Source organism: Bos grunniens, chromosome 25 (assembly GCF_055505025.1).
Source record: "Bos grunniens cultivar Pamir isolate PY7600 chromosome 25, Bosgru_T2T1.0, whole genome shotgun sequence".
NCBI lineage: Eukaryota > Metazoa > Chordata > Mammalia > Artiodactyla > Bovidae > Bos > Bos grunniens.
Genome location: NC_141189.1, coordinates 6,525,457 through 6,550,813, shown reverse-complemented (window position 1 = coordinate 6,550,813; position 25,357 = coordinate 6,525,457). Strand labels below are relative to the sequence as shown.

General features: G+C 49.8%; 3 protein-coding genes and 1 long non-coding RNA gene across 5 annotated transcripts; 3 read left to right on the top strand and 1 right to left on the bottom strand.

Moving 5' to 3' along the window:
- Window positions 1–42: 42 nt before the first annotated feature.
- On the top strand, window positions 43–5,765 carry GAL3ST4 (galactose-3-O-sulfotransferase 4). Of its 2 annotated transcripts, XM_086374163.1 has the most exons (4): window positions 43–149; window positions 1,327–1,639; window positions 1,814–2,117; window positions 4,317–5,765. In XM_086374163.1, exons 2-4 carry the CDS (start codon window positions 1,515–1,517, stop codon window positions 5,337–5,339), a joined length of 1,452 nt encoding a protein of 483 aa, XP_086230289.1. In that variant the 5' UTR covers window positions 43–149; window positions 1,327–1,514; the 3' UTR covers window positions 5,340–5,765. The 2 variants fall into 2 exon arrangements, with proteins under 2 accessions (XP_086230289.1, XP_086230290.1); XM_086374164.1 differs by lacking the exon at window positions 1,327–1,639.
- A 199-nt stretch (window positions 5,766–5,964) lies between these two features.
- On the top strand, window positions 5,965–10,390 carry TRAPPC14 (trafficking protein particle complex subunit 14). The gene is made up of 11 exons (XM_086374157.1): window positions 5,965–6,600; window positions 6,814–6,909; window positions 7,006–7,135; window positions 7,301–7,387; window positions 7,531–7,651; window positions 7,756–7,903; window positions 8,050–8,132; window positions 8,243–8,406; window positions 8,933–9,087; window positions 9,299–9,492; window positions 9,606–10,390. The coding sequence occupies exons 1-11, from the start codon at window positions 6,190–6,192 to the stop codon at window positions 9,757–9,759; spliced, it is 1,743 nt and encodes a 580-aa protein (XP_086230283.1). The 5' UTR covers window positions 5,965–6,189; the 3' UTR covers window positions 9,760–10,390.
- A 217-nt stretch (window positions 10,391–10,607) lies between these two features.
- Window positions 10,608–13,922, bottom strand: LAMTOR4 (late endosomal/lysosomal adaptor, MAPK and MTOR activator 4). Its single transcript, XM_086374166.1, has 4 exons — window positions 13,845–13,922; window positions 13,276–13,356; window positions 11,286–11,403; window positions 10,608–10,937 (listed from the first exon to the last, which is right to left on the bottom strand). The coding sequence occupies exons 1-4, from the start codon at window positions 13,845–13,847 to the stop codon at window positions 10,840–10,842; spliced, it is 300 nt and encodes a 99-aa protein (XP_086230292.1). The 5' UTR covers window positions 13,848–13,922; the 3' UTR covers window positions 10,608–10,839.
- Window positions 13,923–14,021: 99 nt separating this feature from the next.
- Window positions 14,022–25,230, top strand: LOC147344853 (uncharacterized). The gene is made up of 3 exons (XR_015154348.1): window positions 14,022–14,107; window positions 19,704–21,712; window positions 23,880–25,230. It is a non-coding gene; the product is annotated as an uncharacterized LOC147344853 (long non-coding RNA).
- The last annotated feature ends 127 nt before the right edge of the window (window positions 25,231–25,357 follow it).

Sequence of the window (25,357 nt, the reverse complement as noted above, 5' to 3'; positions counted from 1 at the left end):
CGGACTGGCGGGATAAAGGGAGGGAGGGGGAGGAGCCTGGGCGCTGAGAAAGTTTATGGGGAAAGTTGAGCTGAGCGAGGAACCGGGCGGTGGCTGGGGCAGGCGGGAGGGCCAGACCCCGATTTCCCAGCTGCTCCTCAGGTGGCCTGGTGAGTCGGCAAGCGAAGCTGAGGCCTAGATCAGTGGAAGGACCCTAGAATTGATGGGAGGAGTCATGAGGGGTTTCACAGAGAACCCCAGAGGGAGCCAACCCAGGGCTGGCAACAGACTGAGCAATCCCCAAAGCTGGAGGGGTCCGAGGGCTGGAATTGGAGGTAATGGGAGGAGACAGAGATGGATGGAAGGAAGACAAGAAATTTAAGCATGGGCGGGGGCGCGGTGCCGGTCAGGACCCTGGGGCTGGGTTGGGGGAGGAAACCAGGGGGTGATGCCAGAGGGGGCAGGTCTCTGGGTAGCAAGTGTGCGTTCTCTGCCTGGGGTCGCTTTGGGCTCATCCTGGAAGGGGGCTGTCAGGGCTTGTTTGAAAGACGGACTGCGGCCAGTGGCTGTGGGTTGGAATGAAGGGGCAGGTCCGGACTCCCAATTGATTGGGAAGCTGGGGCCTGAGAAGGAATTCCAAAGCTCAGCGTCCACTTTTCTTGTCTTGTTATCTTTGTGTCACAGAGTTTCTCTCCCCAGCCCCACCCTCTCAATCCCCTCTGAGTGCACTGCTGGGATTGGAAAGTGGGAACGGGGGTGTGTTTTGGCGGAGGGGGTTATGGCTGAGATCTGGGCTTCGTAAGCAACCCTACACCCCCTAGGCCGCTCTCACACACTGGGGTCTGCCCGCGCGCGCCGCCGTGCGAGGGAAAGGATGCCTGAGCTTAAATGAGCCGGTCTACTCTTACTCCTTACAAAATCGCTCCTGCGGTCTCACTTCCCTGGGTTTCTAAGCCGTGTGCCCCGTCAGGCCCTCCTTAAGGCTTCCCCTCTCAGCCTCGGGGGTGGGAGGGGGGGCGCCACATCCAGATTTGTCACAGGCAGAGGGGCAGAGGAGGTGGCCCGGGGCCTGGAGATGTCCATCTCCCTGGTAAGAGTGGACTGGTCTGATCTTCCTCCCTTTCACTTCCAAATCCCTGGGGCTTGGGGCAAAACTGTCCTTGGAGGTTGGAGGGAGCTGCAGCTGACAGCAGAGCCGCAGTCATGGGGCACCTGGAAGCTCTGGGTGTAGAGAGGGCTCCCCTCCCACCCCCCTGCCTGCAATGAGGTCGTGGCTGCCCGGCAGCACGAGCAAAGGCTCTTACCCGCTCCTTAGATTCCCCTCCTTCCCCCTCATTTCCCTTCTAGACGCTGACGGAGGCAAAAATCTGCTAACTCAGGGGGCAGACTCAACCAGGGCTGCGAGCAGGCCTGGGGAATGAACCCCCGAACTCGAACGAGCGCCTTCCGCGGCTGCACGGCGGTCTCCAGCTGTCTCTGCCTCTGTGCCTGGCCCTTGCCCTGTCCCTCTCTAGTGTCACCCTCCCCTGTGCCACATGGGCGTTCTGTCTCCCACCAGGACCATGCGCCTCTGGGGGCCCCGGAGCCTAGGGGTGGCTCTGGGAGTCTTCATGACCATTGGATTTGCCCTCCAGCTCTTGGGGGGTCCCTTTCAGAGGAGGTGAGTTCCCATCTTGTCCCAACGGCCCCCAGATGCCCCACGTGCTCTTGTCTGTCCCACCTGGGGCTGTGACTCTTGGGGACTCAGAGGACACTCCATGCCTTTCTGGCTCCACGAGACACCCATCCACCTGCTGGTGAGGGACAGGACACTTCCCCTCCCGTCTCTCCCCAGGCTACCCGGGCTGCAGCTCCGACATTCCTGGGCCTCATCCCTGGGACCAGCTGCTCCATCCTGTCCACCTCGGCAGCACCTTGTGTTCCTGAAGACACATAAATCCGGGAGCAGCTCTGTGCTGAGTCTGCTTCACCGCTATGGGGACCGACACGGGCTGCGCTTTGCCCTCCCTGCCCGCTACCAGTTTGGCTACCCAAGACTTTTCCAGGCCTCTCGGGTCAAAGGCTACCGGCCTCAGAGTGGAGGCACCCAGCCCCCTTTCCACATTCTCTGTCATCACATGAGGTTCAACCTGAAAGAGGTGAGGAGTGTGAGGGGGTGGGAGGGACTGGGGAGAAATGGGCTCGGGCCTGTAGCCAAGACCACCAGGAGAGGAGACCCCAGGCATCTCCTTACCCAAAAGTTGGGCTGGGGGGGCCCACAAAGGTGGGAGTCCTGTTCTCTTCTCTTCAGCTGTCCCTGCCTCAGAATTTTCTAGCACCTGAAGTTCTGCCTTCTCCCATCTAGAATTTACTAGAGTCTCTTTCCTTGATCCATTTAGCCTGCTGGCATCAGTGCTCTGCCAACTCTCCCTCCAGGTGCTGCTGGCCTTTCCTGGCCTCTCCCACTGACACCACCAGGGTCCCTGCACAGACACTGCCTTCGGACCCATCTTCCTCTCACTCCCTTCACCAAGTCTGCCAGATTCTGAGGATCAGCTATATGCCAAGCTCTAGCCCAGTCCCAGTCTCCCTTCCCTGCCCCTAGCCTCATTTCTAAATAGGGAGATAAGTGCACGCACTCACGTGTCATCCGTGCACACACACACAGGAACCTGAGAGCTCTTGGAGGAGGAAAATCAATGGGCAAATGAAAACACCCAGGGAAAGAGAGAACTTTCACTGAACACGTCGAGTGCTGGGTAGTCATCTTATCATCACCCTGCCAGGAAGGCATGTGTCCCCACTACACAGATGAGTAGATGCACTCTCAGAAAGGCTAAGGGACTGGCCTCTGTTAACAGAAAGCTGCAGACTAGCATTTGAACCCAGGCCCAGCTGCTCCAAAGTGCCTTCTGTTGCACGTGTGTGTGCATATGTGTATTTGTTTTTTGGAACTGCGGTGAGAATATTCATCAAAAGAGGTGGGGTTTTTCTCAAGAAGTGGGTTTTATAGCGAAGGATGGACGTCACTTTGTAGTAAGGGAAATATCGGGTGTTCTCAGAGCAAAACATCTCAGAGACACAGTGGCGGTGGGGTGTGTGTGTATGTGTGTGTGTATAAGTGATAGTACTTCAGCGGTGGCTGCAAAGACAGTCCTGTTGGAGCTGGAGCTGAAGAAAGCAGCAGCAGCACGAACTGATCTAACGGGCAGTGAGGGGCACTGTTGAGAGTAAAGCGAGGAGAGGAATCACTGAGGCAGGTGTCTCTGGAGCTTAGGATGACTGTCACCACCATTCACTGCCTACCTCCCATGTTCCATGCACTTCCACATTCTTCAGAGTGAGTATTAACCCAGATTTATTGATGGAGGAATAAAGGCTCTGAGAAGTACAATAACCTGCCCAAAGTTACACCAGTTGGTAAATGGCTGAATTGGAATTTTATTCCAGGTCCCTCTGATGCCATGGACTGTTCTCTGCCCTCTTCCCCTATGCCTTCAAAGACACACAGTTCACAGGCTTGTCCTTCAGGCATGCCCACATCCATCGAACAGATTGGAGGACTTGTCAGGGAGTCACGGTCAATGACCACAGTCACATTCAGATGCAGAAATCCTGCAGGGAGTCCCAGAGCTGGACTCTGGTGTGGAACTGCCTGCCGGACCACACTAGGGTGTGGCTCAGCCCAATGCCCACCTTCCTTCTTGCCAAGAAGTGGGATCTTATGTCCCAAGACTCAGAACAGCTCCTTACTGAGTGGCCATGGCGCCCCAGTGCCCATTTCAGGGATGTCTCTTGCTTTCCAAGATGCCAAGGAGCCTCCCAAGTGCCCTGACTTTCAGCCATTCTGGGCTTGGCCTGCCCACATGACACCTGTATCTGAGATAGAATTATGGTTGCTATCTACTTGCTGCCAGTGATCCTCCTGAGGAGGCCTGAAGCCAGTTCCCTTCTTGGAGCTGTGACCAAGAATCCCAGAGTAGACATGTTATAGGTTTTTGTTGGACAAGTGAACACAAGGTTTGATTCCTAGAGTGTTACCAAAGCAGACAGAAAGCCCTGAGGAAATGTTCTCTAGGAGCTCCCCATATTCTGGGTTCCTTCCTATCCTTATCTCATGTAACCTCCATAATCGTCTGGGAAGGAAGGTATGATGGTCCCCATTTTGCAGATATGTAAATGGAGTCTCGGAGATGTCAAGTACCTTACCAAGCTCTGTGCAGCTAATGAAGGAAGCTGGGGGTTCCCAGCAGAGCCGCCAGAAGGAGGCAGGAAGAGGCTGGGGGGCCGGTGTGCACTGGTTGCTCTTAGTCTCTTCCTCCCTGGTTCACTCCATGCCCGCTTCCTCTCCTCCCCAGGTACTTCAGGTCATGCCTTCTGACAGCTTCTTCTTTTCCATTGTCCGAGACCCAGCGGCTCTGGCCCGTTCTGCCTTCTCCTACTATAAATCCACATCATCGGCCTTCCGCAAAGCACCATCCTTGGCTGCCTTCTTGGCCAATCCTCGAGCCTTCTACCGACCCGGGGCCCGGGGGGACCACTATGCACGCAACTTGCTATGGTTTGACTTTGGCCTCCCCTTCCCCCCAGAGATGAGGACCAAGAGAGGGAATCCGCATGTCTCCAGAGACCCCAACCCTCCCCAGTTGCCTTCTGGCGCTGGCCCTCCAGCCCACACCCTGGATCCCAATGCTCTCTTCCATCCTGTTCCCACTGTTGCTGATGGTCACAGCCAGATGTCCAGCCCTGCCTCTTTAGATTTGGGGTCTTCATCCTTCATCCAGTGGAATCTGGCCTGGCTGGACTCTGTCTTTGACCTGGTCTTGGTGGCCGAGTACTTTGACGAGTCACTGGTCCTGCTGGCAGATGCGCTGTGCTGGGGTCTAGATGATGTGGTAGGCTTTATGCACAACGCCCAGGCTGGAGGTGGGCAGGACAGAAGCACCATTGACGATGGTGGACTGACCACTGAGGAAAGGCAGCTGACTGCCCGGGCACGAGCCTGGAACAACCTGGACTGGGCTCTCTATGTTCATTTCAACCGAAGTCTATGGGCCCGGATAAAGCAATATGGCCAGAGCCGGCTGGACAGTGCTGTGGCAGAGCTCCGGGCTCGCCGAGAAGCCCTGGCTAAACACTGTCTGGTGGGGGGTGAGGCTTTAGACCCCAAGTACATCACTGACCGGCGATTCCGCCCTTTCCAGTTTGGGTCAGGTAAGGTTTTGGGTTATGTGCTCCGAAGTGGGCTGAGCCTCCAAGACCAGGAGGAGTGTGAGCGCCTGGCTACCCCGGAGCTGCAGTACAAGGATAAGCTAGATGCCAAGCAGTTCCCCCCAACAGTCTCTCTGCCCCTCAAGACTTCAAGGCGACCCTCCCCCTAGGCATCAAACCACTGTCTTAGGCTGAAGAGCAGCTAAGCCATAGGGCGCCAGTGATGAGTGTGAGGCAGCCAGATGCCCTTTTGGCTTCCCTCAGAAAGCATGTCAGCTCCCCAGAGGACCAGTGGAACTTTTATAAGAATGTTGGTCGTACATCCTCCAGCCCGTGCCAAGGAATCCCAGACCGAGCAGCAGGCTCCCTCCCATTTTTGCCCCTTCCCCTTTCCCACCCCCGACCCCACCCCCATCCCTGAAGGTCCAAGCTGCACTTTCGAAGGCCTTCTGGAGGAGCAAACCATGGAGTACGACAGAGAAAGTCTGGGACACAAGGGATCGGAATACGTCCATCTCTCTATGAAACACTTGTTATTGAGCTATGCTCATTTCACTACGAATGAAATGTTCAGTGAATAAATAATTTGAAACTTCGACCTGCTCTAGAGCGGCAAGGGAAAGGGATGGAGCATCTTCCTGGGAGAAACGGGGTTGGCGGGGAGTGGGGGGGGTCCTTTTCGTAGTCCAAGAAGTCTAGCCTTCTGCAGCAGCCTAACCCCGGCCGCACCCTCCTCTCTCCTCCAAAGTCCAGTCACCTACAAATTCCGGCGCCTCCGAGGCCACGCCCCTCCCCTTCCGCTTCCGGTTTCTCACCAGTCATTCGGTCCTGCACCCCGGTTCCGGCCCCGTGGGGTCTCGGTTCCGGGTTCGTTGTCCCGGTTCCCGGCCCCAGCTGGTCTGTCGGGCCGGCCCGGCCGCGCGCAGCACCAGTCGGGACTCGGGGCTCCCGGGACCACCCTAGCGGCCCCTCTACCCTCCGCCGGCCCCGGCCCACCTCGCCCCCCGGCCCGCGCCGCCCATGGAGTCCCAGTGCGATTACTCGATGTACTTCCCGGCCGTGCCGCTGCCGCCGCGCGCGGAGCTGGCGGGGGACCCGGGCCGGTACCGGGCGCTGCCCCGGCGCAACCACCTCTACCTAGGGGAGACGGTTCGCTTCCTGCTGGTGCTGCGCTGCCGGGGCGGTGCGGGGTCCGGCGCCGGGGGCGGCCCAGGCTTGGGCTCCCGAGGGGCCTGGGCGGAACTGGCGACCGCCCTGGCCGCCCTGGCCTCGGTCAGCGCCGGAGGCGGGGCGCCCGCGGGCGGTGGCTCGGGCGACCAGGATCCCGAACCCCCGGGGGGCGGGGACCCTGGCGGTGGGGGGTTGTTTCGAGGCTGCAGCCCCCTCCTCACCCACGGCCCGGGCCCTGCTACCTCAGGGGGAGCGACCACGGTGAGGAGCCCGGAGCGCCACGACACAGGGCGGAGGGGCGGTTTGCGGGGCTCCCAAGACCGGAGGGGAGAGGGACGCCTGCGGGAAGCTGGAGGCCTATGACGGATGAGGAGAGGGGAGGGCGAGAACCACGTACCGTAGATCTTAAAGGGGACGCGGGCGCGGCGGGTGGCCTTGACTCTCCTGACCTCTTCAACCCCTCTGGCAACCCAGCTGCCTGTGGAGGAACCAATTGTGTCCACAGATGAGGTCATCTTCCCACTCACCGTTTCACTGGATAGACTGCCCCCAGGGACACCTAAGGCCAAGGTAAGGTTGGCACGGAGTGGAGCTCTGTCTTAATTGAGACGCCCTTTCTGAGGCTGTTTCTCCTCTTGACTGTGGTCCCGTGTCCCCTGTGCTCAGATTGTAGTGACCGTGTGGAAGCGGGAGGTTGAGGCACCAGAGGTCAGAGATCAAGGCTACCTGCGCTTGCTGCAGACCCGATCTCCTGGGGAGACCTTCAGGGGCGAACAGAGCGCTTTCAAGGCCCAAGGTGGGGAGGAGAATGCAGACAGGAAATGCTAGTGTCTGGATTTTGTGGGGACAGCGGAGGGGTGACACCAGCAAGTGCCCGATCCGGGGAAAGGAAGACTGGACCTGAGGGTTGGAGGTGAGGTGCGCCCAGCCGGTCATCTCCAGCCTCCGCCCTCTCCTGCAGTGAGCACCCTGCTGACTCTGCTGCCCCCTCCAGTTCTGAAGTGCCGCCAGTTCACTGTGGCTGGAAAACACTTGACCGTGCTCAAGGGTGAGCAGACTGGAGGCTCTGGTCTTGGGTGGCAATGTGGCCCTGGACAATACGGTGGGGATAGATCCATTTTGGTGGCGGGGGAGGATTGGTGTGGTCTGAGGAGTTCAGATTCTCTGAGCTGAGCTGGTTACCTCCCACAGTGCTGAACAGCTCCTCCCAGGAGGAAATTTCTGTCTGGGATATCCGCATTCTCCCAAACTTCAATGCCAGTTATCTACCTGTCATGCCCGACGGCTCTGTGCTGCTGGTGGACAACGTCTGGTGAGGTCCTGGGAGGGGCAGGGCTGCAGAGTGTTGGGCATTGCTGCAGGGCCCAGAGCTCTGGCAGGGAAAGGTCCAGCTCTGATCCCTTTCTTCTCAACTAGTCACCAATCTGGTGAAGTCTCCATGGGCTCCTTCTGCCGGCTCCCTGGTACCTCTGGCTGCTTCCCCTGCCCACTTAGTGCCCTGGAGGAACATAACTTCCTGTTTCAGCTCAGAGCGGGTGAGCAGCCCCCTCCAGGGGCCAAGGAGGTGAGTACAATGGACTGGTGTGTTTAAGGACAAAGGCTGAGAAAATGCACTGGGAAGAGAGAGGCCAGGGAGTTGACTAACAGGAGAGGAAACCTCTCCTTCAGGTCATTACACACAGGTAATGTTTCTGCTTGTCCCTCTGACAGGGCCTAGAGGTTCCCCTGATTGCTGTGGTTCAGTGGTCTACGCCGAAGTTGCCCTTCACCCAGAGCATCTATACCCACTACCGGTGAGTTTGTGGGACACACCTCAATGCCCCCCCACCCTGCTGGACACCATCCTGTTCATCTCTGTTTCGAAACACACACATCCTGCTTCCCTGTCTCTCACTGCTTCTAGCCTGCCCAGCATCCGCCTGGACCGCCCGTGCTTTGTGATGACTGCTTCTTGTGAGTCCCCTGTTCGGACCTATGAGCGTTTCACTGTTACCTATACGCTGCTCAACAATCTCCAAGACTTCCTTGCTGTAAGGCTCGTGTGGACCCCGGAGCATGCCCAGGCTGGTAGGTAGCTGCCAGGCTTGTCCTCAAGGAGGGGAGGGGAAAGGAAGATGTCATGGAGGCAGGTGACTTGTGCCAGGCTGCTTCAGCTGTGTACCTGGATGGTCTCCACGGTGTCATAATGCAGAGTTTAGAGAGGCCATGGGCAGAGTGATTTTAAGGGCACTGACACTTGAGCTGGGTTCCCCGTTTGACTTGTACATCTCCCATTTCTTAGCTGTGTGACCTTTAGTAGGTTTCTTAACCTCTCTGAGCCTCAGATTTCTCATTTCTAAAATGGAGGAAATACTACTTCATGGGGCTGTTACAGTAATTTAGTAAGTTAATATGTGTGAAGTGGTTAGAATAGATCTCAGTACATGATAACTATTAGCTACTGTTGTTTATAAAGTTCAGCAAAAAATAGCATATACTTAGTTTACTCCACAGAGTGGCTCTGAGCATCAAGCAAGACTGTGCTGATGAAAGCCCTCTGCAGACTGAGAAAGGCCGCACAGATGTGTTTCCCGGCCCTGTTTCTGCCCCTCAGGAAAGCAGCTGTGTGAGGAGGAGCGCCGGGCCATGCAGGCAGCCCTGGACTCCATCGTCTGCCACACACCCCTCAACAACCTCGGCTTCTCCCGGAAGGGCAGCGCGCTCACCTTCAGCGTGGCCTTCCAGGCTCTGCGGACCGGGCTCTTCGAGGTGGGCTGGGTGAGGCCTAGCGTCGGGTGGGAGGAGTCAGAGCTGCTGGCTTCTATGGCTGAAGCATAAATGGGTGGGTGCTACGAAGCCGGGGGGAGGGAAGGTGGGCTTTAGATCCAACTTTGGCCTGTCCAGTGGGGAAGATGACCTGAAAGGGGGTCGGGGGCCTGGCAGCTGAGCTGGCCGGCTGATCTGTGTCTCCCCACCCCAGCTGAGCCAGCACATGAAGCTGAAGCTGCAGTTCACTGCCAGCGTGTCCCACCCGCCGCCCGAGGCCCGGCCCCTCTCTCGCAAGAGCAGCCCCAGCAGCCCTGCCGTCCGGGACTTGGTGGAGAGGCACCAGGCCAGCCTGGGCCGCTCGCAGTCCTTCTCCCACCAACAGCCCTCCCGCAGCCACCTCATGAGGTATGGAACCGCGTGGGGAGGAGCCCGCAGGCTTGGTAGAGGCCGGGATCGGGAAGGGAGCAGCACAGGACCCTGGGGTCCGGCCAGGGCCCACAGCCTCTACCTTCCTCCAGGTCGGGCAGCGTGATGGAGCGCCGGGCCATCACTCCCCCCGTGGCCTCCCCTGTTGGCCGCCCCCTCTACCTGCCTCCGGACAAGGCTGTGCTCTCTCTGGACAAGATCGCCAAACGCGAGTGCAAGGTCCTGGTGGTGGAGCCGGTCAAGTAGACCATCCGGCCGCCTCCCTCTCACACTCCCGGAAATGGACAGCCCCCAGTGTGGGTGCTCCCTTCCAGGCTGTGCCTCCCCGGGGAGCCTCCCACCAAGGGTGAGGGGGCCCCCGCAGGGCCGCCTGTCTGTGTTTACTGATGAGGGACGAGGAAGAAGCTGTGAAATGGCCGGGGATGGCTGCAGCGTGAAGCCGACAGTATTTCCCGGACTTCCTGGGGGGGCTGGCCCCACCCCTTGGCCAGGGCAGGGGCTCCAGGAGCTCCCTTGCCCACCGCCTTGCACCCTGGTTCTAAGTTTACAAAGTGTTTTCCTTGTTCCTCTTATGTTGTCTTCCCCGCCTCTGACATTCCCTCCCTCCCTCCCACCCGTAGGGCTGAGATCAGAGGGTGGTGACGGTAAAGGGACCCGACAATGACACGACCCTCCTGTCTCAGGTCAGGGGAGAGAGCTAGGTGGCCTCCCCTCGTCCTCATGTTTACGTTTGCAGCCTGAAGCACTTTAAGTTGTGTGGGATTTTTGGTTTGGGTTTTGTTTTTTTTTTCGGTCTGTCTGTCCCTGTAACTTATTCTCCGACTACTGCTTCCAACTGAAATAAGACTATTAAATGCCTGTTCAGGAGGGAGAAAAAGACTGTTACTTGGGTGTTGGTGGCAGCAGCAGAGACCTAAGGGCTCAGAAAGATTCCCTCCAACCTGTACACCAAATAGCTCCCTTCCATCCTGTTTTTTTTTCTTCTGATTCCCAGTTTTATCTGTCCACCCCACTCCTCTGGTATGAGGGCCCGGAAGCTGAAAGACACATGGGGTATGACTCTCCTCCCCCAATACACACAACACATCCCCGGGCCCAGGAACATCATACTCATGTTTATTAGGGAGGCTGAGAAGAAGGGAGGTCCCCTCACCTTCACTCTCCTTAACAGAGTACAAAGTCCCCGAGCCTCTGCCCTTCCAGGTTGGGGTGGGGAAGCGGGTGAGCAGACAGCTTTAGTTCTAGTGGCACCAAGAGAGAGGCCGCGGAGGTTCCCGTCTTTCTCATCACAGAGGTTCCTCCTCTGCCCCTCGCCCTCGGGCAGGCTCACACGTCAATGGGCTCCCGGCCTCGGTTCTGCCTCTTCACCACAAACACCCTCTGTCCCGACACGGTCACAAGCAGTGTGTGTTCTCCAAAGACCACTGGAGGGGAGACGCACCTTCCCCCAGCCCAGAAGAGGGAAGGGAGCAGAGAGTTAGTGGGTTGTGGGGGCCTCCGTGGGGGTTGCACACAAACCGGCTAGGATCCAAAGCCAAAGGAATTCAACAGTTCAAAGCTCAGAGATTAGAAGATGGGAGGTCTCCATTAAATCCCCTCCCTCCTCTTGCTTTTCTCATAGTTCTGATACAGGGGTAAATACCAAGGGGAAGACAGGGATTCCAGAAGAGATGGTGGGCAGCTGGTAGGGGACAGGTGTCTTTCCCTGAGAAGAGTGGCCTTGGGGAGCAGCACCCCCGCTCCCTTCCCCACCACCAGAGGCCGGGGCTCACCCGACAGACGCTTGAAGGGTACGCTCATGCCTTGGTGCAGTCGGAAACCGCAGGCCGTGCTGACGAGCTCAGAGATGGCGCTGGCAGCCTGCTCGTCATTCTCCAGATCCCCAGATGACTGCACACAGAGGGAGGGGGGCAGGAATCAGGGAACAGACTGGGAGGCAATTCCAAGAACACTTTGGTGGTAGCATGTATAACCTCTCTGTCTCCACTTTCCGATATCCCAACATCACCCCTAGTTTTGGAAAAACCTAAAACTTTCCTATGACATTGTTGCCCCTCTTGATGCCATCTTGTTCCAAAATACTGGGCTTCCCGAGGAAGCAGGAACTTTCATCCATCTCTTTACTGACCCTGTTTCCCTAATCCCTGAATCTTGGTTTCTCTCCCTGTCTCCACTTATTTGAAGAAAACCACATTCTCACAGATCAGTGCCCACCCACCACAGCTAGAGTCCCAGGCTCCATCTTCTCCCATTCCCCATTTGTCACCCTGTCTGCAGAACCTGAAACATAAACATCCCTTTTGTCTCTGAACCCCTTCGGACTACCTAGCCCTTGAGTAATGACGTCACAGTGGCCTGGGCTTCCTCTTTTCTGGTAATGATCTCAACTTCTTACCTCCTCAGTGTGGCCCTCCTGCTGGATTCTATACGTTTCCTCATCTGTAAATTGGGGACATCAGTACCTATCCTACGTGCTTGTGAGTGTCACAAGAGTACTGGGGCAAGATGCTCACACTAGCTCCTGGCATTATCTATTTAACTGCTATTCAGTTCAGTTCAGTCGCTCAGTTGTGTCTGACTCTTTGCAACCCCATGGACCGCAGCATGCCAGGCCTCCCTGTCCATCACCAACTCCTGGAGTTTACCCTATTTTTCTATATCAAACTCAGTATTTAAAGCTGCACTATCAAAATCCCCCTTACCTCTTCCCCTCCCCAATCAACTTCCTTTCTTAAGTCCTTGCTGGTTAAGGGACCATCATTCTAGACTTGAGTTCAAAGTCTTACAGGATGGAAAAGTATCCCCTTTATTACTGAACTCAAGTCATTACAAAGACAAATTGATTCTTCCTTTAAAAACCCCTTCTCTCCTTGCTCCTCCTCATTGCAACCAGAGGTTTCATACTTACATTTTGGCAATAGCATCCCTGCTTTTGAATCCCACCCCTTCTGGCTTACCTTTAGCTTTACCTAACAGAACAATGCCACTCAATCACTTCATCAGCTTGTTTCTGTTCAAAAATCCTTCAAGATTAATCCAAATGTGTTAACCCCCAAGAGAGCCAAATGTGTTAACCTAGCCTTGAAAGTCCTTCACAATCGGACCTTTCCTCACCATATCCTCTTCTTCCCCCAATGTTTCCAAATCTTTTCAACATAACCCCATCACCAATTCAGACAGGCTGGTGTTACACTCCTGCAAAATGTCCACCTCCCAACCCTGAATATTCTTTCTTTCCTGTCATCTATCCATCTTTTAAGCCCAGATGAATTCTTACCTCGTCCAAGGAAGGTTCCTTGCCAAAACACAAGTTATAATATGAAGGGCTGAATCCTTCACTTTCTGGACTCCTTCAGCTGGGTTAACCACACGCACTACTTTAAACTTTTAGCTTTAAGCCTTCTCTCTCTAGCTAAATTGAAAACTTCCAGAGCTGACACTGTATTGTACTACAGAACAAAATACCAAACCTCTTCAATACATACCAAATAAAGACATACTCAAGAGTACCTTGAGTATTGTCAGTTATCAACAAATCTGTAACTTGCCTGCCTTTGGTAAAGTCGGTAAATCTCTTTTACCTCAGGACAGTTACAAGACTAAGAGTCCAGAGATTGATTAATTGATTTAATTCCTACATGCCAGGCGTGATACCAGGTAAAGACCAAGAACAGAAACCAATCGGGCCAAACAGGGCAACATTAGAAGGCATCCTAGGGTCGTGTGTACTTGGAGCACGCCCCTCCCGTTTCCAGAACGCACCGCCAGCACCGCGCCTTCACTCAGCACCAGGTAGCCAAGCTGGTCGGGGATTCGCTCCAGCCCCTGGGTCAGTGCCGAAGTCTGGTGGGTAAAGATGCAATTAGTGAGCAGCGGGCCGAAAGGATGGCCCTTGGGCAACCCGAGTGTCTCTCTTGACAGTGCCCCCTGCCCCTGCTCCAGGCCTCTTTACCCAGCCAGGGCCCTTCCAGACCCTCTTCCCTCTACACTTCAACACTGATGCTCCTGAGCCTCCGTCAGTCCTCTCCTTCACCCGGGCTCCACCAGCTTTCCACACGTCACCTTTGCTACCCCACGGGCCCCCTCCCCAAACCCACCTGTGGCCTGCGCCTCCCCCTCAGACTAGTCCCCAGCTTCTACACACCCTCCCAGCGACTTCTCCTTGGCCTTCTACGTCGCCACCCCTCCCTTCTCCATTTCCTTCCAGTCCCGGGGAGAACAGGAGGTGAGGCCGGAGGGCACGCTCAGGACCCGGCAACCAAAGAGATTGGGGGACAGGGGTAAGGAACCCCCGGCGCGGCGCGTAACTCCGCGCATGCGTCCTCACTCACCATCGCAGCTCTAGGTGCTAGGGGCGCCTGCAGCCAAACCTTGCTTCCGGCTCCAGGCCGCGGTCACGTGCTTCCCCCGGCGGTCTCCTCCTCCAGCCCTGCCCTGCCCGACTTTAGTCCCGCCCCCAAGATGCCGATTGGAGAGTGGCTACGTCATCAGACTTACTCTGCCAGTGCGGAGCGCCGCTTCCGAGACGCTCGCGCATTGGCCGCACATCCTCCTGAACATTAATCTCCCTTCCCCTTAGCCCCGGAGCACGAAGGTAGGGGGCGTGTTGGCGGTGGGCGGGTCTGGAGGCGGGGCCGGAGGGAGGCCGGGCTGAGAGTTTGCGCCTGTGCACACGGGGATGGCGGGGGGCAGATTCCGACAAAGCTAGGCGGCTCACAAGTGGAATCCTGACAAAGCCAAAAGACGTAGATAAAGAGCTATTCAGATGCTACTCTTGTGCGTACTTCAGGCAGCTCTCTGACAGGCATTTGTTCCAAAGATATTTTTCGTCCCGGGATTCTGTAAGAAACTGTGTGATAGAGCATTATCCTTCCCTAGCCAAGGGAGCTGCAATACTGAATATTCTCTGCCAGGAATAATTAGAAAATGACCTTGGGGTAACTTTTTAAATATATGAGTGTCATTTAGAAATTTTTTGTTTTAATTTAAGTAGTTTTTAGACCTGCTGCAATATTAATGTGAGGCAAAATGATGATAAACAGTAATAAAAAAGCTTGATGAGGATTTGGAGACATTGGAGCCCTCATACATTGCTGGTAGGGATGTAAAATAGTGCAGTTGCAGTGGGAAACAGATTGGTGCTTCCTCTGAAAGTTAAATAGAGTTACTATATTTATAAATGAAAATTAAATGGGACCTAAAAATTCCACTCCTAAATACATACCTAAGAGAACTGAAAACTGTATGTTTACACAAAAACTTGTACACGGATGTTTATGGCAGCATCACTCATAATTGCCCCCAAATGGAAAGCAACCCAAATATTCATAAACTGAAGACCAGATAAAGCAATGTGGCATATCCATACAGTGGAATATTATCCAGTTGTAAAAAGGAATGAGGTACTGATCTATGCTATCACACGGATAAACTTTGAAAACATCATGCTAAGTGATGGAACTCAGACCATCCAGGCCACATATCATCTGGGTGTATCTGTGAGATGTCTACACTGGGCAAATTCATAGAGACAGAAAGCAGATTAGTGGTTGCGGGGGGCTGAGCAGAGGGGGAAATGGGGAGTGACCGCTAATAGGTGTGTTGGATGATGAAAATGTCTTGGAATTACAGAGTTATGATGGTTTCACAACCTTGTGGATGTAATGAAAACCACTGAATTGTACAGTTTAAAAGGGTGAATTTTACAGTATGTGAATCATATCAATAAAATAAAACTGCTGTTGCTTGAGGAGAAAACCAGTTAGAGAAGATGGATGCCTTTTTAAAAATCAGGTACGATTATAATATAAAATTTAAATTGGAGGGGGATGTAGAGAGAGAAAATTCTGTGGAGATGCTTGGTCTGCAAAACCTTCTGTGGCCTTGTGGAATCTTTTTTTTTTTTTTAGCACACACTGGTTCCAAGCATTTTCATCTATACACTGGCCAAATCCTCATTAACCATCTTTGTAATAATATCCCCAGATACTATATAGATGAGGAAGTGGAAACTTGAGAGAGATTGAGCCTTGCTCACGGCACACAGCTGGCAAGTGACAGAGCCAGATTCCAGTCTAAGTCTGCTGTTGCTGAGGCTGAGGCTTTTTCCACTGCTCCACTGGCCAACTTTTTTTTTTTGAAGTTACACTTGATTTTACCTCAGAAATTGCCAGTTCTCATTGTTCTTGACACAGAGGAACCTCTCACAGGACAATGCTCAGCAGCCATCGCTAGAATTGTTTCATTTTCACAAACAGCTTGAAACATGCTACTTATGAAGGAAGCGAAGCCTTTCATTCATCCGGTGTTTATTGAGTGCCTTCTATGTACCACACACACACTGTTCTTGAAACTGGAGATACAGCATTGAATACAAATGAAACATATTTTTTTATTGTTTTCAAGGAGCCCTGGGGCAGAGGGTGAGCCAGATAATAAATTAATAAATAAGAAAATAAGTATATTGAGCAGTGAGAAATGCTATGCAGAGCAGAGTTCTGCATAAAGCAGAGTTCCATTTCCAGGACTTAGAGCTAGAGAATTCTCTAAAACAGACCTTATTAAAATTTCTGTCTTTCCTTAGGCTCCCCACAGCTTAGTCACTTTTCCTCAGTTGCCTCTTTTTCCTCTACCTGCTATAAAAAGCACGTAGATTTGTCCATTTCATTGGGTCTTCATTTCCTTGTGAGGGCTCCCATGTCATATAAAACTTGTATTAAGTAAATTTGTATGCTTTTCTCCTGCTAATCTGACTTCTGTCAAGTTAATTCTTAGGCCCAGCTGAAAACCCTAAGAGGGTAGAGGTAAAAAAAAAAAAAAATGCCTCCCCTACACTGTGAAGGTGCTTCTAAGGTAGGAAAAATATTCAGTTTTGAATAAAGCACATTAGCTTCCATGATGTGGATGGCCTTCATCCAATCGACGGAAGGTCTTAAGAGAAAAGGCTGAGGTTTCCGGAGAAGAAGGAATTCTCATCAAGAATTTAATTACATAGAAATGTTAGGGGAAGCACACTGATTGAAACTGCCCACCCTGGCCAGGCACCATAGTAACTATTTGCATGAGTACAGAAACGCTCCTGAGTTCCAGGCTGTTGCCCAGCAGATTTCAGACTCAAAACTGCAACATCAGCCCTTCCCTGAATTTCCAGTCTGCTGGCCTAGCCTACAGATTCAAGACTTACCAGTCCCCACATATTGTGAGCTAATTCCTCAAAATAAATATGCTCTCTCCCACCAACCCCATCCCCTTATTCTCTTGAGAACGCTGACTAACACAGTGGTTAACTCATGGCTGGTTCCTGTGGGTTTGGCATCTTTGCTGCCTCCCTTTGCATTCTTTTTCTTTTTGATTCTGATTTTTGGGGGTCGTTGTTTGCTTTGAAACTAGACCTCCTTGCCTGTCACACACAACCTCCTTTTCTCTTATTTTCCTAGAACCAATTATTACCCTATCAAACAGCCATCAACAGACTCCCCATTTCCAACTCTGCCCTTCTTGGTTCTCTTCACCCTGATGACACCAGTTCAACCAGCACTTTTCAAGGACTACAGGATAAGCATCATGTGCTTTGGGAATAAAATGGTGAAAACACACAGCCCTGAGCCGTGAGTGCTCAGCTTGTAAGTGAACAAGGCAGGCGTGGAGTCACGTGAAGTGTATTAAGAGTAACACTTGAGAGATGAGCCCCTTCAATCCCCTGGGACAAGCCGTGTGCACTGGGAGGGGTTGAGTTAAGGGTGAATAAAAGGATGCGTGGTTTCCAGTCAGGAGGCTCTACTAGGCTGAGGGGTGGCGGGGGTGGGGGGGTGGGGGGTATTGGGATCTTTTGGCAACAGACTCAGACAGGAAGGAGCAGGCCAGCTCTGCCTCTGGGATGGATGAAAACATGTTATTTTACATGTCTGGATTTGTTCCCTCCTTTTCAAAAGAAGGAAGGGCAAAGAGCAGAGTTAGAGATCCAGAGGCCAAAATAAAAACGTCTCTAAAAACTAGAAGGAAGTCTTGGGAGAAAAGCTGGGACAATGTAGGAAAAAATCATTAATTCGCAACTTAGCATAGATTCTGGGGATCTAGAGGTGAATGCTTAAATGGAAAGTGTTGAATTCTCCAAGTCCTAATTAAAGGAATGGCATTATTTAAAATCAAGAAAATGGTGCCCCAAATTATACACACCTTTCTAAGTCTTGGAAACATGTTTATCCTTGGCAATTAATAAATTACAATTTGGCATATAGGAAAAAAGTTTTGTAGGTAGCAGTGTGCTAGGTTTTGAGGTAGACACTGGAATTTCAAAGGTGGACTAGGTCCTCATCTTCAAGGAACTCACTGTCAAGAAGCTCAGTGAGCACTCACTGGATATTCTTTTTTTATATGTATTTACATTTTTGAAAAATTAAATCGTGGATATTACAAATGCTATGTGCCGTCCCTTTGGGCTCTGCCAGTGCCGCCTGGTGTGAGTGGAGCACCAGTTCTCACGGCCTTGTTGCCTCCAGATGAAGGTGCAAGTTCAGGTCCACACTTTGCCCTACTGATGTCAGGTGGGGGCGTGCAGTGCCAGCCAGTGTTTCTTCATGCCATTTTTTCCTGCTGTTTTGCTGCCATGTGGGAACAGACACTTAGATCCCTCCTGGAGTCAATTTCATTTTGAATAGCTTGTATGTTACTCTGCATTGTTTACACCCTACAGAGAACCCATTAGCTAGCTTGCAAATGGAAATATTCTTTAAGAATACTCAGTGGATGGAATACATAGCAGAAGGGATACCACTTGAGAGTGAATTAGTAAGGTGAAGAATTACTCCAGAACTCACTACTGTTCTTTAGAACTCTCTTTACTCTGTTACAGTTAATAATTCTTTATATTAACTTTCCCTGTTCAGATTAACATGTGATTTCTTTTTCTCCTGATTGAACACTAGTAATTCCTAATAAATCACCTTTTGACATTTCTATTTTTCTCAGTAATACAAATAGCCCTGGAATTTCAGTGGCTGTTTGACACAAGTAAAGTTTATTTTCAACTCACCTGAAGTCCCGCCAGTGTCTGGGAGCAGGCTTTTACACTGCTGTCCTCCAAGCTGCCACATCGGAACCCAGGCCCCTTTCATCCTACAACTCCACTGACCCTTGGGCCTCCCCAGAGGTCACTACTGGGTCCTCTGCACTCAGCACACTGGTGAGCTGAGAGAGACAGAGACAGAGAACAAAGGATTGCATGAGATGTTTTGAAGCCAGGCATGAAAATGGTGTGCATCTTCCCTGCCCAAGTTCCAATGACCACAACCTACTCGTGGTCCAAACAGGGAATTTGGGAAGCATTGTCTTCAGGAAAAGAAGATGCAACTAGCTAGCTCCTCCTTCCCATCTTTCTAATGTATTTACAATAATTTTGTGTTGTTATTGTTCAGTTGCTAAGTTGTATCTGACTCTTTGCAACCTGCGTGGACTGCAGCATGCCAGGCTCCTCTGACCTCTATTATCTCCTTTGCAAATTCAAATTCATGTCCATTGAGTCAGTGATGCTATCTAACCATCCCAGCCTCTTAGACGTAGTAATCTGTGTTTATATTTTATAATTATATAAATATTTTCCTCTTCGTAGTCAAAACAAATACTATCATTTAGTTTCTTGTGTTTCCTTGGCTCTCTCTCTTTTTTCCTCTCCCTTCCTTCCTTTCTTTCTTTTTTTTCTTTCTTTCTACTTTTCATGAGTAAATAGCACCTGTGGTGTCCAGGCATTCTTCTAGGTTCTAGGAACATAGCAGTGACCACCACCAACAAGAAAAGATTCCTGTTTTGTGGTGCACACACTCCAGTGAAAAGACTCAGAAACAGGTAACAAAATAAATATACATAAGATTCTGAAGAATGAAAATTTTTCTGCAAGAAAAAAATAATGTGAAAGTGCAAGATGGTGAGGAGGCGGAAGATAGATTAGATGGTCAGGAAAGATGCTTCTGAGGCAGTTTCATTTGGGCTGGGCCCAGAGATAAAAGGGCTTTCCTGGTGGCTCAGAAGGTAAAGAATTCATCTGCAATGCAGGAGACCTGGGTTCGATCCCTGGGTTGAGAAGATCCCCTGGAGGAGGGCATGGCAACCCACTCCAGTGTTCTTTTTTTTTTTTTTTTTTAATAATCTCTGCCATATTTAATTTCTTTTTTTTTTTGTTTTTTTTTTGCCTGGAGAATCCCCATGGACAGAGGAGCCTGGCGGGCTACAGTCCGTGGGGTCACAAAGAATCGGACTCAACTGAGTGACAAAGCACACACACACATTCAGATAAGAAGCAGCCAGCTCTGTGATGATCTTGGTGATCATCTCTGGTTCATTCAACCCTCTGCCTCTTTTCAACTGCACCTGTGTATCGGAACACGCTTGGAGAAAAAGTTGTCTCTGAACTTTCTCACTGACCGTTCTCACTTTAGAGTCTGACCACAAACCTCAGGGAGGCCCTACTGCTGCACAGCAATCACAGTGGTTCTCAGAATGTGATCCCCAGGCCGGCAGCATCAGCATCACCTGCAGCTTGTAAGATATACAGCTTCTCGGGCCCCACCCCAAACCTACAGAACCAGGAGTTCTGGAATCAGGACCGCCAGATTCAGGAGGAGCTCAGGCTTCCCAGGTGACTTGTGGTAAAAGAATCCTGCCAATGTGGGAGATGCAGGTTCCATTCCTGGGTCTGGAAGATCCCCTGAAGGAGGAGATGGCAACCCACTCTAGTATCCGGTGAGCTACAGTCCAGGGGGTCTCAAAGAGTTGGACATGACTGATCGACTGAGAACGCACACACAGGGAGCTCAGTCTGTTTCAAAAAGTCCTCCAGGTGATTCTGACGTGCACTGAAGTTTGAGCCACCGCCCTGGTGCCCCTGTATTTCTCCTCTCTCCTGAAACCTTCTGCATCCCCACACTCAGCTGATGACCTAACCTACTTTCTTGAACAAAATGAAGCAATAACTTTCCACACTCCCATCTGCAACTTCATCTCTACACCTTATCCCCTGTGCCCACTCAAGAGCATCACTCAGCCAATTTCTCCCTCTTCCTCCTAAATCATCTTTCCTCTCAACAGCCTTCTTTTCATCACATTCCCATCAGCATATAAACATGTTACTTTTTACTTTATTTGCATGTGCTTAAGTATTTTTGAGTGAATTTCACACATCATGATGTTCCACTCCCAAATATTTCAGTATAAACCTTTAAAAATCAGGATATCTCTTTAACAAGTGGTGCTGGGAAAACTGGTCAAGCACTTGTAAAAGAATGAAACTAGAACACTTTATAACACCATACACAAAAATAAACTCAAAATGGATTAAAGATCTAAACATAAGACCAGAAACTATAAAACTCCTAGAGGAGAACATAGGCAAAACACTCTCCGACATACATCACAGCAGGATCCTGTATGACCCACCTCCCAGAATATTGGAAATAAAAGCAAAAATAAACAAATGGGACCTAATTAAACTTAAAAGCTTCTGTACAACAAAGGAGACTATAAGCAAGGTGAAAATACAGCCTTCAGAATGGGAGAAAATAATAGCAAATGAAGCAACTGACAAACAACTAATCTCAAAAATATACAAGCAACTCCTACAGCTCAATTCCAGAAAAATAAATGACCCAATCAAAAAATGGGAAAAGAACTAAAAAGACATTTCTCCAAAGAAGACATACAGATGGCTAACAAACACATGAAAAGATGCTCAACATCACTTATTATCAGAGAAATGCAAATCAAAACCACTATGAGGTACCATTTCACGCCAGGCAGAATGGCTGCGATCCAAAAGTCTACAAGCAATAAATGCTGGAGAGGGTGTGGAGAAAAGGGAACCCTCTTACACTATTGGTGGGAATGCAAACTAGTACAGCCACTATGGAGAACAGTGTGGAGATTCCTTAACAAACTGGAAATAGAACTGCCATATGACCCAGCAATCCCACTACTGGGCATACACACCGAGGAAACTAGAATTGAAAGAGACACATGTACCCCAATGTTCATCACAGCACTGTTTATAATAGCCAGGACATGGAAGCAACCTAGATGTCCATCAGCAGATGAATGGATAAGAAAGCAGTGGTACATATACACAATGGAGTATTATTCAGCCATTAAAAAGAATGCATTTGAATCAGTTCTAATGAGGTGGATGAAAGTGGAGCCTATTATACAGAGTGAGGTAAGCAAGAAAGAAAAACACCAATACAGTATACTAACGCATATATATGGAATTTAGAAACATGGTAACAATAACCTTGTATATGAGACAGCAAAAGAGACACAGATGTATAGAACAGTCTTTTGGACTCTGTGGGAGAGGGAGAGGGTGGGATGATTTGGGAGAATGGCATGGAAACGTGTATATCATATATGAAACGAGTCGCTAGTCCAGGTTCGATGCATGATACTGGATGCTTGGGGCTGGTGCACTGGGACGACCCAGAGGGATGGTACAGGGAGGGAGGAGGGAGGAGGGTTCAGGATGGGGAACACGTGTATACCTGTGGTGGATTCATGTTGATATATGGCAAAACCAATACAATATTGTGAAGTTAAAAAAAAAAAATCGGGTTAACCAAAAGTAGATTCTACATAACCAAAACTAGATTCTTTTCATCTAGTATCCAGTTCATAATCGAGTTTCTTCAATTGTCCTTCAAGAGTTTATGCAATTGTTTTTTCAAAGCCAAATCCATTCTGGGATCTGGCTGTTTTGTCCCTTGATTTTTAAAATTTATTTTTATTTACTCATTATGTGACTGTGCTATAAGCTCCCAGCATGTGGGAGCTTAGTTCCCTGACCAGGGATTCAACTCATGTCCTCTGCACTGCAGGTGGATTCTTAACCACTGGACCACCAGGGAGGTCGCTAGTTTGTGCTTTTTAATGAATTGTTTAATTCATCAGTTCAGTTCAATTCAGTCACTCAGTCATGTCCGGCTCTTTGCAACCCCATGGACTGCAGCACGCCAGGCCTTCCTGTCCATCACCAACTCCCAGAGTTCACTCAAACTCATGTCCATTGAGTCGGTGATGCCATCCAACCATCTCATCCTCTGTCATCCCCTTCTCCTCCTGCCCTCAATCTTTCCCAGCATCAGGGTCTTTTCAAATGAGTCAGCTCTTCGCATCAGGTGGCCAAAGTACTGGAGTTTCAGCTTTAGCATCAGTCCTTCCAAAGAAATCCCAGGGCTGATCTTCTTCAGAATGGACTGGTTGGATCTCCTTGCAGTCCAAGGGACTCTCTAGAGTCTTCTCCAACACCATAGTTCAAAAGCATCAATTCTTTGGTGCTCAGCTTCCTTTATAATCCAACTCTCACATCCACACATGACTACTGGAAAAACCATAGCCTTGACTAGATGGACCTTTGTTGGCAAAATAATATCTCTGCTTTTTAATATGCTGTCTAGGTTGGTCATAATTTTCCTTCCAAGGAGTAAGTAAGTGTCTTTTAATTTCATGGCTGAAATCACCATCTGCAGTGATTTTGGAGCCCCCCAAAATAAAGTCTGCCACTGTTTCCCCATCTATTTGCCATCAAGTGGTGGGACCGGATGCCATGATCTTAGTTTTCTGAATGTTGAGCTTTAAGCCAACGTTTTCACTCTCCTCTTTCACTTTCATCAAGAAGCTCTTTAGTTCTTCACTTTCTGCCATAAGTGTGGTGTCATCTGCATAATTGAGGTTATTGATATTTCTCCCAGCAATCTTGATTCCAGCTTGTGCTTCATCCAGCCCAGCATTTCTTATGAGGTACTCTGCATATAAGTTAAATAAGCAGGATGACAATATACAGCCTTGATGTACTCCTTTTCCTATTTGAAACCAGTCTGTTGTTCCATGACCAGTTCTAACTGTTGCTTCCTGACCTGCATGTAGATTTCTCAAGAGGCAGGTCAGGTGGTCTGGTATTCCCATCTCTTTCAGAATTTTCCACAGTTTATTGTGATCCACACAGTCAAAGGCTTTGGTATAGTCAAAAAGCAGAAATAGATCTCAGATGTCAAATTTATGTGCATGGAGCTGTTTGCAATATTCCCTTATTTTAATGTCTGCAGAGCCTGTAGCCATAGCCTCTGTTTCCTTCCTGGCATTGGTTATTTTTGTCTTCTCTGTTTTTTCATTTGATTTTCCTATATTTTCAATCAAATGTGATTAGGTATGGATTTCTCAAAAATTTCTGTTTTGGCTTTGTTGAGATATTTGCGACAGTAGATCCATGCCCCTCATTGTGTCTATTTCAGGGAAATTCTCAGCCATTATCTCTTCAAATTTTTTTTCTCACTGTTTTCTCCAAGCTCAATTAGATGCTATTTGTTTATTTTTGGTTTTATTTTCTTTAGGAGATGGATCCAAAAAACTCTTGTGATTTATGTCAAAGAATGTTTGTCTAAGTTTTTATGAATGAAGAGACAACCTACTGAATGGGGGAAAATATTTGCAAATCATATGACAATAATAAATTAATATTCAACATATCTAAACTGATCATACAACTCAACACCAAACAAACAACCCGATTAAAAAATGGGCAGAACTGAATAGACACTTTTCCAAAGAGGAACTGCAGATGGCTAACAAGCATATGAAAAGATCCTCAACATTGCTTATCATCAGGGAAATGAAAATAAAACCACAATGAGATATCATCTCACACCTGTCAGAATGACTACCATCAAAAATAACACAAATAACCAATGTTGGCAAGGATGTTGAGAAAAGGGAACCCTCATACACTGTTGGGATGTGAACTGGTGCAGCCACTGTGGAAAACAGTATGGAGATCTCTCAAAAACAAAAAATAGAACTACTCCATGACCCAGCAATTCTCCTGGGTATATATCTGGAAAAAAAAGGCACTAATTTGAAAAGATATACACAACCCCTGTGTTCATAGCAACATTATTTACAATCACCAAGATATGGAAAAGCCTAAGTGTCCCTCAACAGATGAATGGATAAAGAAGATACGCTGTGTATATACACAACAGAACACGACTCAGCCATAGAAATAATGAAAACGTTGCCATCTGCAGTGATGGATGGACTTGCAGGGCATCACACGAAGTGCTCAGCTGGTAAATAACCTGCCTGCAGTTTGGGAGGCCTGGGTCCCCTCCCTGGGTTGGGAAGACCCCCTGAAGAAGGGAAAGGCTACCCACTCCAGTATTCTTGCCAGGAGAATTCCATGGAGTCCATGGGTCACAAAGAGTCAGAGGTGACTGAGTGACTTTCACTTCACTCACTTCACACTAAGTGAAATAAGTCAGATAGAGAAAGATAAGTACTGTATGCTGTCATCTATATGTGAAATCTAAAAAATACAACAAACTGGTGAATATAACAAAAAAGAACGGGACTCACAGGTGTAGAGAACAAACCAGTGGTTACCAGAGGTGGGGGTGGGTAGCATTGTGGAGGCAGGTAGGGGAGTGGGAGGTATAAATTATTGGCTGTAAGATAGGCTACAAGGATGTATTATATAACACGGGAAATATAGCCTGTATTTTGTAATGGCTGTTAACTGAAGCGTACGCTTTAAAAATTGTACTAAAAATAAAACCAAAATATAATGCTGTTGGAAAAATGGCACCAACAGACTTGCTTGACACAGGGTTCCACCAATCTTTAACTTGTAATAAATACAGTATCTGCAAAGTGCAATAAAATGAGGTATGCCTGTGTACGACCCTCTCTGCTCTCCAAGCCTTTTCTTTGTAAATCGTTCTTATCTGGTCTAATCAAATAATTTGCATAATATCTTTTGGAAATAGAATCGAAATAATGTTTCCTCTGTGAACCTTGAAATTTTAAATGTCTC